This window comes from Dendrobates tinctorius, unplaced genomic scaffold (genome assembly GCF_039654945.1).
Source record: "Dendrobates tinctorius isolate UK_male_01 unplaced genomic scaffold, ASM3965494v1 ptg000016l, whole genome shotgun sequence".
NCBI classification, from domain to species: Eukaryota; Metazoa; Chordata; class Amphibia; order Anura; family Dendrobatidae; genus Dendrobates; species Dendrobates tinctorius.
This window is the reverse complement of record NW_027361684.1, coordinates 47847654-47868820: the sequence shown is the minus strand read 5'-3', so window position 1 is coordinate 47868820 and position 21167 is coordinate 47847654. Positions and strand designations below refer to the sequence as shown.

The window sequence follows — 21167 nt, the reverse complement described above, 5'->3', positions numbered from 1 at the left end:
GCTGGTTATTCCCTGGTCACAGTTCAGACTCCCTTACCTGGTCCCTCCCTCTCCTACCCAGGTTACTAAAGGGGATCATGGCGTAAGAGGTTCCGGTCATATTGGTCGCCCCATACTGGCCCAGGAGGGCCTGGTTTGCAGAAATGATATCAATTTTCTCGGAAGCACCCCCTGGAGACTCCCAGACAGGCCAGATCTCCTGGCTGAGGGGCCGTTTTACCACCCGAATTCTCGGTTGCTCAATTTGACGGCTTGGCCATCTAAACCACAATACTGAGAGCAGCGGGGTTATTTCGGACCGAAACATTAATACAATGATCCAGGCTAGGAAGCCATCTTCTTCAGGGTCTTTTATCGAGCCTGGAAGGCTTATTTTTGGCTGGTGTGAGTCTATTCACATCACACCTATGCCCTGTTCCCTACCATCTGTCCTAGCCTTCCTCCAGGCAGGATTAGATGCCGGTCTTGCCCTAAGTTCCCTGAAAGGCCAAGTATCTGCTCTCTATTTCTTTCCAACGGAATTTGGCCTCTCGCCTGCAGTTAAGACCTTTCTTCAAAGGGTGGCATACAGTTCCTCCTTACAGATCCCCAGTGGATCTATGGGATCTTGACCTGGTCTTGGTAGCCTTGACAAATTCACCCTTGGAATCCCCTCGGGGAAGCTCCCATATCCCTTGTGTCCTGGAAGGTGGTATTTCTCATAGCCATCACCTCTATCAGGGGGTTTCAGAGTTGGCGTCTCTGTCCGGTCACCCTCCATTTTTGATTATGCACCAAAACAAGGTTGTTTTGCGGCCTCCTCCTTCCTTCCTCCCCAAGGTGGTATCGGCCTTCCACCTGAACGAGGATATAATCCTACCGTCATTTTGCCCCAACTTTTCCTCTGGAGGGTTCTTTCAATAAGCTGGACTTGGCCAGGGCGATAAGGGTCTACCTGGCTAGGACTGCTCCTTTCAGGGAAACAGACTCGCTCTTTGTCATTCCTAATGGGGTGAGAAGAGGCCTGCCGGCCTCTAAGGCAACAATCGCCCGCTGGATCAGAATGGCAATTCTGGAAGCCTACCGGGTGAAGAACAGGGTGTTCCCTGCTGGGGTCAAGGCTCACTCAACCAGGGCGGTGGGCGCCTCCTGGGCGGCACACCATAGGGCATCAGCCATGCAATTGTTCAAGGCATCCACCTGGTCGTCCGTTCATACCTTTTCAAGGTTCTATAAGGTCCATACCTATACTCCAGTGTACGCTAGCCTAGACAGAAGAATTTTTCAGGCGGCAGTGGTGAGTTCTTCGACCTCAAGGATGTTTCTGTCTTCTCCCTCCCAGGGACTGCTTTTGGACGTCCCACGGTTTCTGTGTCCCCCAATGAGACGAAAGAGAAAACAGGATTTTGGTTGCTTACCGTAAAATCTGTTTCTCAGAGTCTTCATTGGGGGACACAGCGCCCTCCCATGATTTTGTTACTTGTAATGAATATGTGATGACTTACATGATAATGTCTCCTCCTACTGCTTTTTCACTAACTGATTGTCCTACAGCCTGTCGGAGGGGTGTATACTGCGGAGGCGGAGTTAACATTTTTTTCATGGCATAGTGTCAACCTCCTAGAGGCAGCAGCACACACCCACGGTTTCTGTGTCCCCCAATGAAGATTCTGAGAAACAGATTTTACGGTAAGCAACCAAAATCCTGTTTTTATACTTTCCTTTGTTAACATCTTCACTACCAAGGGTGGTTTGCACATTAACTCCCGGGCCAATTTTTACAATTCTGACCACTGTCCCTTTATGAGGTAATAACTCTGAAACGCTTCCATGGATCTCGGTGATTCTGACATTGTTTTCTCGTGACATATTGTACTTCATTTTAGTGGTAAAATTTCATTCAAATAACTTGTGTTTATTTGTGAAAAAAAACAGAAATTTGGCGAAAATTTCGCAATTTTCCAACTTTGAATTTTTATGTCCTTAAATCACAGATACGGCACACAAAAAACTTAATAAATAACATTTCCCACATGTTTACATCAGCACAATTTTGGAACCAAAATTTTTTTTCGTTAGGAAGTTATAAAGATTAAAAGTTGACCAGCGATTTCTCATTTTTGCAACACCATTTTATTTTTACGGACCACATCACTTTTGAAGCCTCTTTGAGGGGTCTATATGATAGAAAATACCCAAAAGTGACACCATTCTAAAAACTGAACCCCTTAATGTGCTGAAAACCACATTCAAGAAGTTTATTAACCCTTCAGGTGCTTCACAGGAATTTTTTGAGTATTTAAAAAAAAATGAACATTTAACTTTTTTTCACAAAAAAAATACTTCAGGTTCAATTTTTTTTATTTTACCAAGGGTAACAGGAGAAATTGGACTGCAAAAGTTATTGTGCAATTTGTCCTGAGTACGCTGATACCTGATATGTGGGGGGAACCACTGTTTCGGTGCATGGCAGAGCTCAGAGGGGAAGGAGCGCCGTTTGACTTTTTCAATGCAAAATTGGCTGGAATTCAGATCGGACGCCATGTCACGTTTGGAGAGCCCCTGATGTACCTAAACAGTGGAAACTCCCCACAAGTGACCCCATTTTGGAAACTAGACCCCCCCACTTATCTAGATATGTGGTGAGAACTTTGAACCCACAAGGGCTTCACAGAAGTTTATAACGTACAGCGGTACAATTAAAAAATCATATTTTTTTCCACAAAAATGATCTTTTCACCCCCAATTTTTATTTTCCCAAAGGTAACAGGACCCTAAAAGTTATTGTGCAATTTGTCCTGAGTACGCTAATACCCCGTATGTGGGTGTAAACGACTATTTGGGCGCATGGCAGAGCTCGGAAGGGAAGCAGCGCCATTTGACTTTTTTGGCTGGAATTGAGATCGGACACCATGTCGCGTTTGGAAAGCCCCTGATGTACCAAAACAGTGGAAACTCCCCCACAAATGACACCATTTTGGAAACTAGACCCCCCAAGGAACTTATCTAGATGTGTGGTGAGCACTTTGAACCCCCCTAGTGCTTCACAGAAGTTTATAATGCCCAGGCGTGAAAATAAAAAAATCGTATTTTTTCCACTAACATGATCTTTTAGTCCCCAATTTTTTTATTTTCCCAAGGGTACCAGGAGAAATTGGACTCCAAAAGTTGTTGTCCAATTTGTCCTGAGATCGCTGATACCCCATATGTGGGAGAAAGCGACTGTATGGGCACACGTCGGGGCTCGGAAGGGAAGTAGTGACGTTTTGGAATGCAGACTTTGATGGAATGGTCTGCGGGTGTCATGTTGCCTTTGGAGAGTCCCTGATGTACCTAAACAGTGGAAACCCCCACAAATGACACCATTTTGGAAACTAGACCCCCTAAGGAACTTATCTAGATGTGTGGTGAGCACTTTGAACCCCCAAGAGCTTCACAGAAGTTTAAAATGCCCGGGCGTGAAAATAAAAAAAATCGTATTTTTTCCACAAACATCATTTTGTCCCCAATTCTTTATTTTCCCAAGGATACCAGGAGAAATTGGACCCCAAATGTTGTTGTCCAATTTGTCCTGAGTACGCTGATACCTCATATGTGGGAGAAAACTACTGTATGGGCACATGTCGGGGCTCGGAAGGGAAGTAGTGACGTTTTGGAATGCAGACTTTGATGGAATGGTCTGCAGGTGTCATGTGCGTTTGGAGCGCCTCTGATGTGCCTAAACTATTCAAACTCCCCACAAGTGACCCCATTTTGGAAACTAGAACCCCCACGGAACTTATGTAGATGTGTGGTGAGCACTTTGAACCCCCAAGTGCTTCACAGAAGTTTATACCGCCCGGGCGTGAAAATAAAAAAAATCATATTTTTTTCCACAAAAATGATATTTTTTCCCCCAATTTTTTATTTCCCTAAGGGTAACAGGAGAAATTGGACCCCAAAAGTTGTTTTGCAATTTGTCCTGAGTAGGCTGATACCCCATATGTGGGGGTAAAACACTGTTTGGGTGCATGGCAGAGCTTGGAAGGGAAGGAGCACCATTTGACTTTTCAACGCAGAATTGGCTGAAATTGAGATCACATGCCATGTTGTGTTTGGAGAGCACCTGATGTGCCCAAACAGTGGAAACCCCCCAAATCTAACTCCAACCCTAACCCCAACACACCCCCAACCCTAATCTCAGCCCTAACCCTAATGGGAAAATGGAAATAAATACATTTTTTTAATTTTATTATTTTTCCCTATCTAAGGGGTGATAACGGGGGGTTTGATTTACTATTTATGGCGGTTTTTATATTTGGCAGCTGTCACACGCTAAAAGACGCTTTTTATTGTAAAAATAGTTTTTGCATAATCACATATTGAGAGCTATAATTTTTCCATATTTTGACCCACTGAGTCATGTGAGGTCTTATTTTTTGGGGGACGAGTTGATGTTTTTATTGGTATCATTTTCGGGCATGTGACACCTTTTGATCGCTTTTTATTCCGATTTTTGGGACGCAGAATGAACAAAAACCAGCGTTTCATGAATTTCTTTAGGGGGGTGCGTTTACACCGTTCCGCGTGCGGTAAAATTGATAAAGCGGTTTTATTCTTCGGGTCAGTACGGTTACAGCGATACCTCATTTATGTCTTTTTTTATGTTTTGGCGCTTTTATGCAATGAAAACAATTGTATATAAAAAATAATTATTTTTGCATCGCTTTATTCTGCGAGCTATAACTTTTTTATTTTTTCGCTGATGACGCTGTGTGGTGGCTCATTTTTTGCGGGACAAGATGGTGTTTTCAGCGGTACCATGGATATTTATATGCGTCTTTTTGATCGCGCGTTATTGCACTTTTTGTTCGGCGGTATGATAATAGATCATTATTTTTTGCTTCGTTTTTAATTTTTATTTTTTAAGGGGTTCGCTAAAGGGGTTAACTAATGGGACAGTTTTATAGGGCGGGTCGTTACGGACGCGGCGATACCAAATATGTGTACTTTTATTGTTTTTTGTTTTTTTTTATTTCCAAAAAATGAATTTATTAGGGAATATTTTTTTTTTTAATTTATCTAGCGATTTATTTTTTTTTTTACTTATTTTTACACTTTATGTTTTTTCTTTTAACTTTATTACACCAGGTGGGACATCACTGTCCTGTGACAGATCGCTGATCTGTCACATCACAGATCACTGTGACAGATCAGCAATCTGTCACAGGCAGTTCTGCAGACTTCCTCATGCCTGCGCTTTGCAGGCATGAAGAAGCCAGCTCCCTGCAGGCCCCCGAAGGTCCCCGTCGCCATATTGGATCCGGGGACCTGCAGGGAAGGAGCCCCCCCCGCCGCAGCGCTGCACATTGCGCTGCTGTGAGGGGCTCAGGGAAGCACGAAGGGAGCCCCCTCCCTGCCGATGCTTCCCTTTAACTCCCGGTACACCGTGATCGTGTTTGATCGTGGTGTGCCAGGGGTTAATGTGTTGGGGGCGGTCCGTGACCGCCCCTGACACATTGTGCCGGGTGTCAGCTGTGATAATCAGCTGACACCCGGCCGCGATCAGCAGCGCTCCCCCCGTGAGCGCAGCTGATCGCATTAGACGTAATATTCCGTGCATGGGAATTAGGTCCCAGGTCACATGGACGGAATATTACGTCCATTGTAGGAAAGGGGTTAAATAAAATTTGGTTCAGGTGATCACCTAATAAGAAGCACATTAAGTAGAATGAGGTGTACTCTGGTTGGAATTCAACTGACTCTGGAATGGAATGGCTGCCAGACATGTAGAGAAGCTGAATTTTATAAAACTGTGCAGTGGTCTCTTAATATTTGCCAGAGCTGTAGATAGATTGATATATAATATGCAGTCATGGCTGTTGGGAGAAGGCAGCCTTAAAAATATGAGAGACCTGGAGCAGTTTGCAAAAGATGAGTGGTCCAAAATTCCAGTTCAGAGATGTAAGAAACTTGTTGGTGGTTATAGGAAGCAATTGATTTCATTTATTAAGTAGAAGGTGCCAACAATTTTTTTCCTGCCCATTTTTGGGTTAGGGTATTTAGTGTGAAATTTCGGGTTAGGGTATTTAGTGTGAAACTATGAAATTATGTCCAATTTGCCTTTTTCTTCCTTTGTTTTTTTGTTGTTGTTGTTCTAATACACACAAAGGAAATAATGTGTATGACAAAACGTGTAATTGCAATATTTTTCTGTGAGAAATACTTCATTTTCTGAAACAATTTCAAGGGTGCCAACACTTTCGGCCATGACTGTATGTATATTGGGCATAAGGAAATTTCTACTTTGATTAGTTTTTCATTATTTTCCAACAAGCAAATCACTTATGTCATGTTTTCCTTCTATGGCAGCAGTACGTTCCTAGGTAGTGAACAACATGTTATGAGGGACCCGGCCTGGCTACTTGTAATTTATAACGACTTAATGCCTGTAGATGGTAAGCTTCTTCCTCCATGGTTACAAAGCCGTCACTTCTTTCAGATGAGATCTCTAAGGCATACCATTTGCCTAAACTAATATTTGCACGTCCTGCTCTGAATATTTCCAGAGTTTAATGAACAACTTGCACAAAACAAGAACATTTGTGTTTTTAAAGTGATTTAAAGACACAGGAATAATCCTATTATTTTCACACACAAGTTTAGGAAGGGTTTACTTTTCTCAGTGTGTTTCTGAATGTGGTCCTGATCTTTGTTAAATCTCAAAAGAGACAAATCATGGCATATGAATATGTAGAAAACACACTTTGAGCCTCAATTTATCAGGAATATCAGATGTTTTTTCTATTGCCAATGTTTCATAGCATGTTAAAGCGAAAATATATGTTCACTTAATAATCAAGGGCGATACGTTGAAAAAAAATACAAAAAGTTTCCCAATAATTATATTTTTTCTTTTCTTAAGTACTTAAGGGAACCTGTCTGCCAGGGCTGTGGAGTCGGTAAGACAATCCTCCGACTCCTCAATTTCCATGACACCGACTCCACCAAAATGGACTCCGGCTCCACAGCCCTGCTGTCTGCAGGATTGTGCTCAGTAACCTACAGACAGTGTCAGGTTGGTGCCATTATACTGATTAAAATGTTACCTTGGTTGATGAAATCCATCTTATAGTTGTTGTTTAATCTTTATTTTCAGTTTTTAGTTAATGATATACGGTACTCGTGCTCCGGGGCGGCCAGTGGGGGGTCTTCATGTGGTTCTCCGATATTTATCAGAAAACTGCTGACAGGTCACTGATCACTCAGTGACCTACCCCCTAGTTTACATAATTAATATTATATATTTTTGTCAATCTATGAAAACTGGCTCAAGGTGTCAAAACTCTTTCCTGCAGCGAATAAGGCAACAACCACAAAAATTGTCACAGAGAAATAAAAATCCAAAAGAGTATATTCACGCTGAAAAAAACAGATTGAGGCTATGTGCACATGTTGCGGAATTCCCACGGTAACTTCCGTGGGAATTCCGGAATTCCATTCTGCAGGAAAATCGCATTTTAAATTCCCGCGTAATTCGCTTGCAGAATGCTAGCGTTTTCCAAGCGATCTGTAGCATCGCTTGGAGAACTGATTGACAGGTTGGTCATACTCGTCAAACATAGTGTTTGACGAGTGTGACCAACTTTTTACTATTGAGGCCGCCTATGCAGCATCAATAGTAAAAAGATCTAATGTTAAAAATAATTAAAAAAAATAAAAAAATCGGGTTATATTCACCTTCCGGCGTCCCGCGCAGCCTTCCCGGGCCTCAGCAATGCTCGCGTTCCCAGTAATGCCTTGCGAGACCTTTGATGATGTCGCGGTCTCGGGACACTAATTAATTCACAAAAAAATGCCCCAAACAATGTATATCATCCTTCATATAAAACGAGGAAATAATATGCCATATATATGAATCAATCACTTGTGTGGAGGCCGTTATCAAAAAAACTAAAACCACTAAATGGCATATATTATAAAAACTTTTATTTTAATTAACAACATTTTAAAAGACAAAAAAGTCACAAGAAAGGTACTGGAAAAATTAATGAGGGACTATACATCCATAGGAAACCACTAAAAAACAAAGACCGACCAGATGTATATACGTTTTTTGTTGTTATTATCACATGTCCTACTTAATCTAGCACTGTGTGAATAATATCCTAAGAATAATTTACTGCCAAAGTGCATAATAATATCAGGAATATATTACTGCAGTATCAATGTTGAACAAGATGACAACATAATTAAAGTGGACAAAAGACATTCAAGATAGTAAAACCGAGTCTTGATAAACATACCAAAGGTCAGATGGGTGGAATTCCCCAGATGTCCCTCTGCCCCCATACACAGCCCCCGGATACAGTGGTCACTACACCACATACCTCCCCCCTCTGTTCAAACTTGTGGGGTTGAACACACAACATTACACCAGGATCTCGAGACCGGGCACTCATTACACCCTGCCTTACAGGTCGAGAGAACCATCTCCATCTGTCATACGGCCTCATCCCTACGTTAGGCCTCCCCCACCCCCAGCGGTCAGAATATCGGTCATTGTTTTTGACCCTCCAGTCACGGTCTGTCTGCGTCATCAGACACTGTTTAGTCACCATCCTTTCTCTATCTAAGCGTCTTGTAACAAATGGTACCCCACCACGTCTAAATTTGCTTTTCAGTGCATTAACCTCACGGTTCATTGCACCTGCTGTCTCTGTAACATCCTCCAGTTCACACTGTAATCTACGATGCAACGTATTGGCACGTTGAGCCTCTTTCTCTGCTTCTTCCACCTGGCGTTTCAGCTGTTTCAGACGCACATTATTTCCTTCCGCCAAGTCTTTGTACTGCTCAGAACTACGCGTTTCATCATCCATTTACCTTAGTACAACCTTCATTTTTTTTCTCCGTACGACGTACTTGTTGCTTGCAGATTGTCGCACTTTAATTTCCGCATCAAGCTGTTCCTCCAGTAGTGCAAAATTTGCTTCTAGCTCCTTATTTTGGCGAACTAATTGCTGACGGGCACTCTCATTCTTCTGAGCATTACTACCTTCTGTCTTCAGATCAGCATTCATCTGGTCAACCTGAAGTGTGGCCTTTCTCAGCCTGTCATTGGCTAATTCAACGTTGCCTTGTTCTTCCTCCACTTCTTCTTCCAGCTGAACAATGCGAGACTCTTAACTGCCTCTTTTCTTCCAAAGCCAGAGCATCTTTACCACTGTTGTTGGCAATCACATCAGCCAGTTCATCTCTTTCCTGCTGTGCTTGCCTTTTAGCATGCTCTGCAGCAGCAAGCTTCTCTTGCATATGGATCATCTCTGCTTCCATACTCTCCAGTTTCTTCTTGTCTTCACTCTGTTCATCACTCAGGCCTGGCCGCTGTAAGTCTTCGTTCCATTTCTTCTCCCGCAGAAGACCTCTTACAGTTTCTGTGAGTACTCCTACCTCTTCACCGAATGACGTATTCAGACCTTGCCACGATGCCAGGTGACCTTTGAGCTCGAAGACTTCTTTCTCTAGCTCATCTAGTCTGTGCTCTCTCTCTCAGAGCCACAGTCACCCCTAGAGTCTGAGTCACGCCGATCATCCAAGAGAACCCTCCAGTTACCCTCTGACCGTGTGTCCACTCCAGTCGTCTCATCTCCCAGCCCACCATCCGTCATGTCACGAGACGTCACGTCCGTAAGTTGGTCAGACGTACCCTTTCTTCCGGTCACTTCTACAACTGACCTGTCCAGCTTAGCAGGCGTCACCGTCACCATGTCTGCTAACCCAACAGTAGGAACGTCTCCATCCTCCTGCCATATATCATCAAACAAGACAAAGTCTCGACCCCTCTCAAATTGATGCACTAAGTTTGGTGGCATTCTACCACCTTGACAGTTAACCCCCTTTGTCATCTCAATCAGGACTCTGTCCACCGTATAATTCACAACGACCCCATGGTCGCAGCGAACTCTGACGTTTTTCTCAGTCAGAAATAAAACGAGCGGAGTTCCTGTCAGAGTCACCTGACTCTTTGAGTCCAGCCTACCAGAGACTCCTTCCCAGGGCAGCATCACAGTACACACCTGTGGCCCGTCGTTATCTGGAATATACATGCCGCACTTGACAAAATACATACACACACAATGCGGTTCCCCAGACATGTCCACTGAGGTACCCAGTACTGCCCCTTTTGCAAACTCGGCCCCTTTCTGGACCACCATCCCAATTTGGGCCACCGCCTCCCTCTGGGACCCCACCCCTTTTTGGGTTACCACCCCTTTTTGGGCCACCGCCCCCTTTCGGGATTTCCCCATGTCCTCTCTACAGGTCTCCTTAGACCACAGTTCACACAACACAGTTTATGTCTCTTTTACGATACCACTCAAGTCCTTGTTGGCACCACCATAGCTCCTGCTGTCACCGATCTCCATCACCTCCAGCTGCCGCTCACACACAGCTGCTGGTGTCACCTTCGTAACTCCGCCGAGTTACAGGAAGCCGCTTGTCCCCTTCATAACCCTGCCAAGTTACAGCAAGCCATTTGTCACCTTCTTGACTCCCCTGAGCCACCGCAAGCTGAGTTGAGAAAAGAGAAAAAACACACACGACACAAAACTCACATGTCCTGTCTGTGTGATATTCAGGACGTTCCGTCTCCGCCTGTGACCGTCCAACACACAGGGCGCACCGGGTGCTATTCAGGGAGCCGGCCCTCCTCCCAGGGTTTCCCAACACACCGGCCTCACCAGGTCCAGAGGCTCAGCGGGTGCTCTTCAGGACATCCATCTCCTGAGACTGCCCAGCACTCACGCCTCACCAGGTCCAAGGTTATAACACATGCTCCAGGGATCCGATTCTTCTCCCAGAACCTCCCAAGACTGACCCTCCAGGACCTTTGCTCACTGAACCCTCCAGGTACACAGTCTTTCTCACTGACCCAGGTCAGTGCAACACAACACCTGTCCGTTACCTGTGTCGGCCACACAGGTCCTCGGGTACCTCATATCCGCAGAGGCACCCTAACAATCACTAATCTCTTTCTCTGACCCCGGTCAGCATATTACACGGCTTTCACGACCGTCACCTGCTGGCCGCGCAGGTTCTTGGACCCCTCTACCGCAGAGGTGTCCCATAAGTCTCTTCCACTGACCTGCTGTCAGTATATCACACGGCTTTCACAACCGTCAGCCCTTCTGGCTCAGCGTTGCCAGCACTTCACCATGTGCTTTGGAAACCGTTGCCCTTTAGCAACCGAATTTTGCAGTCCTCTTCCATTGCTCCTAGCAACAAGGCTACAACATTGCCCGTAGCATTCAACCACCAATTGTAAGGTAGCGCTGTCATTCGGGTAGGGAATACTCGCTTGGCAGCCAAATAACCACATCCGGCAGAGATGGGTGGGTTTGTAGGTAACTGGTTCAGCCCGTCTCACCAGCTACCTGGAGACTTCTCCCTGACACATTGGAACGAAAGTTCAACTCTGCTGATCAGCACATAAGCAAGCCTCCATCCCAAGCCCACCCACCTTGAGATACATAACGATCCTTTAGCACCCTGCTCCTGTTACCACTCTGGACAAGGCTATCCGTTCATCCTGGGACACCCACACAGCGCCCCCTAGCGGACACAGTGGTCACTACGCAATATATATATATGTGTGTAGTTATATCCCCTCGTGTCACCTTGATCTGGAGACAATCCAGTCTACAGAAGCAGACAACCAGGGAAAAATAATCCCCTCAGCATGATCTCATCTATTATGTGTATGTACTTGATTTCTTTGTTGTTAGCCATAAATTTATTTGAAAAAATAAGTTTGAAAATAGCGGCTGCACAGTAGCAGATCTGCGATCTGGTAGCTGCTACTCGCAGGTGCCAGCGGCGTCATCTTGCTAGAGAAAAAACAAAAATTGTCTCCACTAAGAGGGCACCTACTGTGCAGGTGCCTGCGGCGCCATCTTGGTGGAGACAATTTTTTTTTTCTCTAGCAAGATGGCGCCGCCGGAGCCTGCGTGCAGAAGGGGATTTTTTTTTTCAAGATATGTAAATATTTATTATGTAAACTAGGTGGCAGGTCATTGAAGGATCAGAGACCTGTCAGAAGCCATACTGATGAATACCTGATCAGATCACCTCATAAAGCCCCCTCCCCCCCACAGGTTGCCCTGGAGCATGGACATATCTTTAAAGCCCCCATCACATACAGCGATCTCGCTAGCGAGATCGCTGCTGAGTCACAAGTTTTGTGACGCAACAGCGATCTCACCAGCGAGATCGCTGTGTGTGACACTTATCAGCGACCGGCCCCCCTGCCGGGTATTGCTGATCGTGCTCGAATGGCATGGACATTTTTTTGATCGTGGTCTCCCGCTGGCCAGCACGCATCGCTGCGTGTGGCAGGCAGGAGACCAGCGATCAGCGAGCTGGAGCCTGGTAACCAAGGTAAACATTGGGTTACTAAGCGCCGCACGGCGCTTAGAAACCCAATGTGTACGTTAGATACCAACGCGCTGGTGCAGGGAGCTGCGCTGCGTCCTCTTCTTTCCTTCCTGTCGTGGCGCAGGCGCACTGCTCTGCCCTATTGAGGGCAGAGCAGAATACTGCAGTGCGCAGGCGCCGGACCTCTCTGACCTCTCCCGGCGCCTGCGCACTGCCGGACTCTGCTCTGCCCTCAACAGGGCAGAGCAGTGCGCCTGCGCAGGAGCTACGACAGGAAGAAAAGAAGAGGACGGCACCGTATGAAGATGTATGCTGTATATAAGGCCTGTTTCAGACATCAGTTTTTTCTGTCAGTCTATATCCGCCAAAATAGCGGAAAACGGATCCGCAGGCGGACTGACAGAAACGGGGGTCAGCGGATCGGCGGATGTATGGATCCGCCGATGGTAAAAATTTAAAGGAACCGCGCCTGGGAAAAAATAAAAAAAATAAAAAATTAATACCGGCGGGTGTAGTGGTATCCGGAAGAGAGCGGGCATCTGCGGTGAGTGATCATCTCGCGGGATGAGGGTGAGCAGCGATCACGCGATGTGAGAGGAGATCGCGTGATGTGAGACGTGGAAGATGGGGCTGGAGATCGGGTGAGGAATGGAGGAGAGAGAGAGTATTTTCATCCAGCAGCGAGACTTGATTCATGGTTAAAAGGGGAAAATGCGGATCCGGACAGCAAAAAAACGTTGCATGGTCCGTTCGGTGATCTCAGCGGACGCCAAAATTTTGGCGGATCCGCACAAATATGGACGCAACGGACGATCATCAGTCAAAATCCGCCGATAAGAAAGTCAATGGGGAAAAAAACGGATCCGCCAAGAGATTCGTTTTTTTGGCAAATCGGCGGATCTTGACTGATTGTGAAAAACTGAAGTGTGAAACAGGCCTAAGCCCCTGATGTCGGTGCCAGCAGCAAATAGTTGAAAAAAAGGGTGACAGATTCCCTTTAATGGGATTGTCCTCTACTCGACAACCCCTTATCAATGATCTTCGGGTGCTGCATAACTTAAAAACTCTATACTTTCTTCCCGGACCAAAGAAAAATCATTTCCAGACCCCTGTTTAGTCTCTGCAGTTCATTGCACAATATTTAGTATAATTTGCACTTTGTTCATAGTTAAAATAAATATTTGAAAGTTTGTCACAAAAACAGCGATGATCTAGGATATTCCAGCAGCAGTATGCCTAAGGCTATGTGCACACGGAGTTTTTTGGCTCTGCAGATTTTGTAGTAAAAACCGCAGATAAATCCGCAGGACTATCTGCGGTTTTGCCCTGCGGTTTTACACCTCATAATGGATGAGGTGTGAAACTGCAGCGTTTCTGCACTAAAGAATTGACATGCTGCGGATTGTAAACCGCGCGGAAAAATTTGCAGCATGTGCACTGCGTTTTCCAGTTTACCATTGAAAACAATGGTACTGTACAACGCACCTAAATCTGCTGCGGACCCGCAGCTGCAGAAACGCTGCAGATCCGCAGCAGAATCCGCACCGTATGCACATACCCTAATATTCTATCTATTTACAACCCTTACAATAAGGCAGCAATTTACTTAGATCATATGAAATGGTATGACAGAAATTAGTATTGGTGGTGATCAGAGCATTTCTCAGTACAAGTCTGTCCTACAAGATTATTCTCTCATGTTTATCCACTTTGTCTCACTTTATCATGGAAAAATGGCATTAGTTGAATCCTAATACATACGGTGGTTATCAAAGTCAACCGTTCATGGAACAGTTATAACTATTTTTAGAATAATGGAGGAAACTTGTTGGCATGGGTGCTGCGGAAGACGTTAGAACACGTAGGTAATGTTCACTTTTTGCCAGCGGGAGTTAAAGGCTTTGGCTGTGTGCACACGCTGCGGATTTTGCTGCGGTTCCGCAGCGGTTTTGGCCGCTGCGGACCCGCAGCAGTTTTTGCTGCGGTGTACAGTACCATGATTCCCTATGGGAATCAAAAACTGCAGTGCAGACGGTGCGGATTTTTCCGCGCGGATTATCTGCGGTTTTCAATCCACAGAAAGAATTGACATGTCAATTCTTTCTGCGGATTCTGCTGCGGTTTGCCATCTCCTCCATTGAGGAGATGAAAAACCGCAGGGCAAAACCGCAGAGCAATCCGCAGGCAAAACTGCAGGTATTTTGACCTGCGGTTTCACCTGCGGATTTTACAAAATCCGCGCGGATGAATCCGCACGTAATCCGCAGCGTGTGCACGTAGCCTTTAAGTATGGCCCGGTGGAGGAAAAGATTGCATTATATGCAGATGATGTTCTTCTGTTTTTGGAGGATCCCCTCGAGTCATTGAATTAGGCGATAGTTAAGTTATTGTTGAGCGCTTTGGGGTTATGTCGGGTTTGAAGATAAATTGGGACAAATCCAATGTTATGATGGTAGACCGGGATAGAGTGGGAGAGATAGGATGTACTAAACTCAGAGTTGTTGACCAATTTAAATATCTGGGAATATAGATTGCTTTACCAATCAAGGAATATACTAGGTTGAATGTGCTTCCGCTCCTGGCTAAATTTAAAGATAAGGCCCAGACTTGGTGCAAGCTGGGTCTCTCGGTGGTGGGTAGGACGAACCTGTCTAAAATGATACTTATGCCGAAGCTCCTATATGTACTTCATATTTCGCTGATCTGGCTCCCGTGGGGTTTATTCCAGAGACTTAATTCCATATTTCGAGACTTGGTTTGGGGTGGACGTCAACCCAGGATAAAACTAGAGATCTTGCAGAGACCCAAGGATGGGGGGGACTGGCTCTGCCAAATATGTGGATATACATCCTGACGTCACTAGACCAGCATATTAGAGGATGGGTATCAGGGGTTGGTGGGAGTTCTGTGCAGGCTATGCTTGGGTATGTGGTTTAGAGGGTCCCTTTGGTGCAAGGGAATGAGGATGGGAGTTTTGGGCAGTTGAGTAGGAGGTTCCCCACTCTGGATCTGGTGCAAAAGACATGGTCCAGGTTCAAAAAGATTAGAGCGATTTCCGAAATGACTATCTACGCTCCCGTCTGGTTGAAAGAAAATTTGGAGGAATTCCATAAATTGGGGGAACAGAAAGCCTGGTCGCGTAGGGGGATATGCTATATATCGCAGCTATTGGTGAATCAGGAGTTAAGGTCATTTGAGTCCTTACAAGAAGAATTTAAGGTGCCGGATACGGATCGGTTTCTCTGTATAAGGGTTCAACATGCCAATAGGCTGCAGAGGCAGGTTTGCGGTTGGGGGGTCCAGAAAGACATTTTGTTAGACTATATTTGTATGGAAGGGTCCACGAGAAGAGTTTTATCAACGATCTCAGCATCTTTAAGCTCCGGCTCTTGCTCACCCTCACCAGTGTACGATAGCAAGCAGAATTCAGCTTACGATTCGGATGGACCCCTCAATTTGGATGCGCCCGGTAATCAGGAGACTGTCAATAGTCCCATTGAAGCCGTCAATCAAACCCTGGAGATTATGAATCCACCCTGGCCACCGGCTACAAGGTGTCATTTAAACAGGCCAAACGGCCTCATAGAGTGTTCAGCACTCTCCCAGAGTTTGAGGACATAGTGCAGCGGCATAGTCGGATTCAGTCGGACAATGCCACGGCTTACATCAATCACCAGGGGGGCACCCGCAGCAGGGCGACCATGCGCGAAGTAGAACACATTCTCCGCTGGGCCGAGAAGAATTACTCCGTGATCTCGGCAGTTCATATTCCAGGTGTAAGGAACTGGGCGGCAGACTTTCTCAGCCGGCAGGGTCTTGCGTCCGGGGAGTGGTCCCTCCATCCCGAGGTTTTCCAACAAATTTGTCAAGGTTGGGGAACCCCAGATGTGGATCTGATGACCTCCAGGTTAAAATCCAAGGTGCCCGAGTTTGTCGCTCGGTCCCAGGATCCAGAGGCTATCGCCGTGGACGCCTTGATTCTGTCATGGAACCAGTTTCGTCTCCCGTACATGTTTCCCCTGTTACCACTGCTTCCGAAAGTAATCAGTAAGATCAAGTCGAAAGGGGTCCCACTAATCCTGGCCGCCCCAGACTGGCCTCGTCGGGCATGGTACGCACAGCTAGTGCAACTAGTTGCCGAAGTTCCCAAGGTCCGATCTACCACCAGAACTCAGGGGCCCTGTGTTTAACGACCTGGCCATTGAGTCCTGGATCTTGACCCAAGCCGTTTTTTCCAGGGATGTGGTTACTACAATGATTAGCGAGACAGTCTCCTGGAGCAAAGCGTGGAGAAGCCAGTTGGGGCGGCACTGGACTAGTCTCATCTCTCCCTATGGTCCTGACTGGTTCTTCAAACTACCACTCTGCTTCAGTTAATTGACAAGTTTCTCCCATAGACTCAACATGGGAGAAAATTGTCAATTAACTGAAGCAGAGTCGGAAGAAGCCATCCGGTGGTGATGCCAGCCTAGTCTCATCTCTCCCTAAAGTTCCAGACCGGATCTTCAAACTGAAACGATGGAGCATTTCAGAGGACATTCACGTTGGTGTTACAGTGGTTGAGGGAACGTGTAACCTAATCCTGACTAATGCCTATCACTGATTTTTTTTTTTCTGCACATATCTTTTATACTTTATATTACCAATAATAATTTGGGGCCAACTGATTTGTGTTCACATACTTTAATAATAATATTTTCCCTTTTTTTTTTGTGCAGGATGTGTATGTAAAGGCCAAACCTAAAGTGGAGACTGCTGTTGAGCACTCAAAAGGTACGAAACTTACACAAAAACTATACTGGAAAGATTTATCAGTAGTGTTGTACAATGCATGCATTGAATGCAGCAAAAGTTGAGTATTTCATCAAATTTCTCAATGTGGAGCTTGTGATTAAAGTTGTGTAAAAGGATTGCTTTTGCTAATATAATCTCATAACATGTATAGGAATACAAATGTTTTGTGCCAAGCAATCAAGCATGTCTAAATAATTTGACATATTTTACAGTTCTTCTTACCCTTAATCCTTTTTCCTAACATTTTCATACCACATGTTTCTTCTGTAAAAACATTTACTGACTACCAAGCCATTAACTTGCTCTTCTTGTTTCTAGGGACATATGAAATGCTAAGAGATGCACCGCCAGGATTCTACCCCAGGCTTGGCTTGATTGGGTTTGCTGGTATTGTTGGATTATTCCTTGCAAAAGGTTTGTGGATTCAGGATTAAAAGGTCCATTTAGTTTCTATAATATAGTCTTTGATAGTATGATGTCCTTTGAAGTTTCCTACTTTTCTAATATTTACTTCATGGTGTGACCAAACTCTCTTAATCGACTGAGAACACGTGATAAAACTAATCAGCTATATTTAAACTCTCTGAAAACAGAGAGTTTGCTCAAGAAATCCTCAGTGGCTTCAGCATCCTTATTAACGTCAACTATGACCTTTCCTTGTGTCATGAGATCTATATTGAAATAGCTTGAAAACCTTAAAGAGAAGCAATGTCATCTCCTAAGGTCCCATACACATTAGATGGCTATCAGTTGACCATCAATTCAGCTGACTCACCCATACACCGGAGCTCTCATTCAGCTGAGCTCAACTGTGCACGCTATGAGAAAGCAACCAGCCGAAATTGGACATGCCCAATTGACATCTTTATTGACCATGACATGGCCGGTACCCTCATGCCCATCAGGTTGTCAGCCGAGCTCCTCAATATTGGCAAGTTCAGCCAGTGTTAGTCTAATGTGTTTGAGGGCCTTTAGTCATAGGCTTTAGCCTTTTTAGCTGATGGTTTAATTAAATCTGTATCAGCTTCAGTTCCATCAAACACGGCTAAGCTTCATTGGTAAAGATGTGGATGGGGGACACAACTTCAAAGTCAAAGCTTTGCACTACACAAGTTTTAAGGTGAAGGACAGGCTCTAGACAAGTTACTTGATAAGCTTGCTGACTAAAAGAAAGCTGTTCTTGGATGGTATACCCTATCCAAGGGAACAATAGAGAAAAATAGCCTTCTGAAAAAAAAACAACTTTTTGCCTTCGCCTTGTACTTCTGGAAGCTATAGAAAATGGTCTACAAAAACTCTTCCAGATGCAAATTATTACTCTAGTCCGCCCTTAGCAGCAAGGATAAGACTATTTTTTGTCTGCTACGTGTAATTAAATTCCAAATTTTCATTCAAAATAATAATGAATTTAGAAAAAATGTTTGCAAACAGAGAGCTCGTCCATATTTCCTTCTACCAGTTTTCCAGGCATCTTGAAACTTGAGACAGGTTCCACTTAAACCCTCTTGAACTAGGGATCTTTCTGTCTACAGGCTGAGAGGGCTAACACTTTCATCATGAAGCTTTTTTGGTTTGTGGGTTTCATGCCTTCTCAAGACCCAAGATCTGTTGTCAGTAAAATAACTTGCCTTTGGAAGGAAGGTGCTCGAAACAGTTGTTACTCTCTAGCATATTGTTTGTTATTGCAGCATTGTATTCAAGGGCTCTCATGGAGGTTGGTTTAAGAAAATAAAATTAGTTCCTACAGGTAATGTTTTTTAGGAATACTCAATGATGGCTTCCTTATTTACCTCTCTTTCTTATGCTTGCCAACTTTTGGAAGAGATAATGGTGGAGATTCTGAAGAGCTACAATTGGGACTTGTGTTATCAAGCCATGTTTGCATAGCCATATCTTTCTTTTCACAGGTCATTTGGTGTTTCCCTCTCCCAAAATGTCTGTCTGGGCCAGGCTCAGCATGATAACATAAAACCAAAGCATTGATTTTTGAGAGGCTTTTACATGTCCCCTGATATTTGTTAACACTTACATGTCCTAGAGGTCTCCTCTTTTGCTGGGAGCTCTCAGACGATCCGACAATGTTGGCATGTATTTCCTGTGGAGTAATAAATGACAATTTAGCTCTATATGTCTGTGTGAGTGGTTATTTTGAACAAACTGGTCAAGGAGGGTGAATAGGGGCTTCTACCTCTTAGGTTTTTTTTGTATCAATCAGTCTTGTTTCACACGACCTTGAAATAAGGACCATGCTCGAATAGGAATGCCAGGCTGATATGCCTATGTGGCAGCTAATTCAGGTCAGGAGACTTGCCTATCCGGCTGGGGATTCTGACCCAAGCACTGTCCGTAGTTACACACACGTGGAACTGGTCTCAGGATGTGGTATCGGCTTCCTGTGCTGTCGTTGATGTCATTCCTTAAGTTCTAAAATAAGCCAGACCTTAAGGGATTAATTTGAAACAACCTTTCTCCTTCGCCTCATTAGGGGACACAGATACTGTGGGTGTATGCTTCTGCCGCTAGGAGGCTGACACTAAATGAAAAAAGAGGTTAGCTCCTCCTCCGTCGTATACACCCTCGCCCCTATTGCGGGCGGAAATCAATCAATTTTTTGCTTAGTGTCCATGGAGGCACACGTCTGGTTTTTTCCTCCTGACTTTTTTCATCTTTTTCCATGAAGATGTGACAGGGGCAACGGATCCTATTGAAAGGGTGCGATTTCCCCAAACCAACAACGGGCGAACACGTGCGAGTGTCCCTCCAAGTATCCTCTTCCGCGTTGTGGGACACAATGCCGGACTTAGCTCTGACCACCCCTAGGTATTGAAACCATGGGCTGTACGGAGGCACAAGACTAGTCCGTGCGGCCCCCACTGCTCCACCAATGCTTAGACTGCGGTGCTGCAAGGTGGCGGACGGTCCCTCTCCTCACCTCCTGAAGGGGTTAGATGGAGCTAGGGTGCCTGCACCGTCCTTTTTTATCAAGGCCCTCTCACATACCTACGCTCAGGCTGAAGAGGATCATCGGTGAGGAGAGGGTCTGTGAGGGCTCCTGCGAAGATCTCAGGGCTGGAGCCCCCAGCCAGCGGAAGCCACGTCCATACAAGGCTGAGGGTGGCTTGATCTGCCAGGCGGCGCCGCGCAGTTAGTGGCGCCATATTTTTTGTGTACCGCACGCCCCCCCCCAGACGGGTAGGGGAAAAAATTGAGGCCGCGGCTTCAGCGGAGCTAGGCCGCGGCCAGAAGTCCCGCCCCTGGAGCTGCGCGTCACTTCCAGCGGCAAAGAAATTTATGCCCTGGCTTCGGAGCGCGGCTAGGCCGCAGAGCGGAAGTGCCGCCCCTAGAGCGGTTTTACATGCTGGCTCACTCGCACAGCTGGTGGCTCGCGATTTGAAGGAAGCAGCCAGGACGGCGGGCGCAGGACTGGGGTAAGTGCTGCCCGAGAGGCCACGCTACAGGGAAAGCGAGGTGCTACCTCCTCCCCACATCCCCAGCAGCGGACAGATACAGCATGTCCGAAAAGGCAAAGACGCACACGTTCTTTTACGCTGCATGCATCTCTTGTTGGGCTGTGTTTCCGTGGGCGCAGAGCAAGCGATTATGCTTAGCCTGCGAATCCAAACGCGCCCAGGAGCCCTCCCCTGCGACCGTGACCAATGTGTCAAATCCCCCGGAGTGGGCCCGATCACTGTCACAGTCCATGGCGTCGCTTACGAGAGCAATAGAGTCCCTTCAAGCCCCAGATAGGGGCAGGGACAGTGGCTCGCCGGCCTTAGAGGGAACCTCCACCTCACAAAAGCCTCCGGCCTGCAGGGGCCACTCTCACTCCACGCAGACCCGGAGGAAACGAATCCACACGGTGTCGCCCAGTCCATCCGGTGCCTTGGCATCCGTAAGCTCTGCTTCTCGCTCCCGGTCACCAGTGGTTGATAGCGAGCAGACCTCAGATTGCGACTCAGACGAGCCCCTTGACCTGGACG

At 45.9% G+C, this 21167-nt stretch overlaps 1 protein-coding gene across 5 annotated transcripts in view; it reads left to right on the top strand.

Moving 5' to 3' along the window:
- APOO (apolipoprotein O) overlaps nt 1-21167 on the top strand; it is a 102554-nt gene that overhangs the window by 55651 nt on the left and 25736 nt on the right. For all 5 annotated transcript variants that reach the window (XM_073565826.1, XM_073565824.1, XM_073565825.1 and 2 more), the window contains 2 exons: nt 17112-17166; nt 17506-17601. In XM_073565826.1, coding sequence (XP_073421927.1) covers nt 17112-17166; nt 17506-17601 — 151 coding nt within the window. The remainder of the gene's footprint in view (nt 1-17111; nt 17167-17505; nt 17602-21167) is intronic.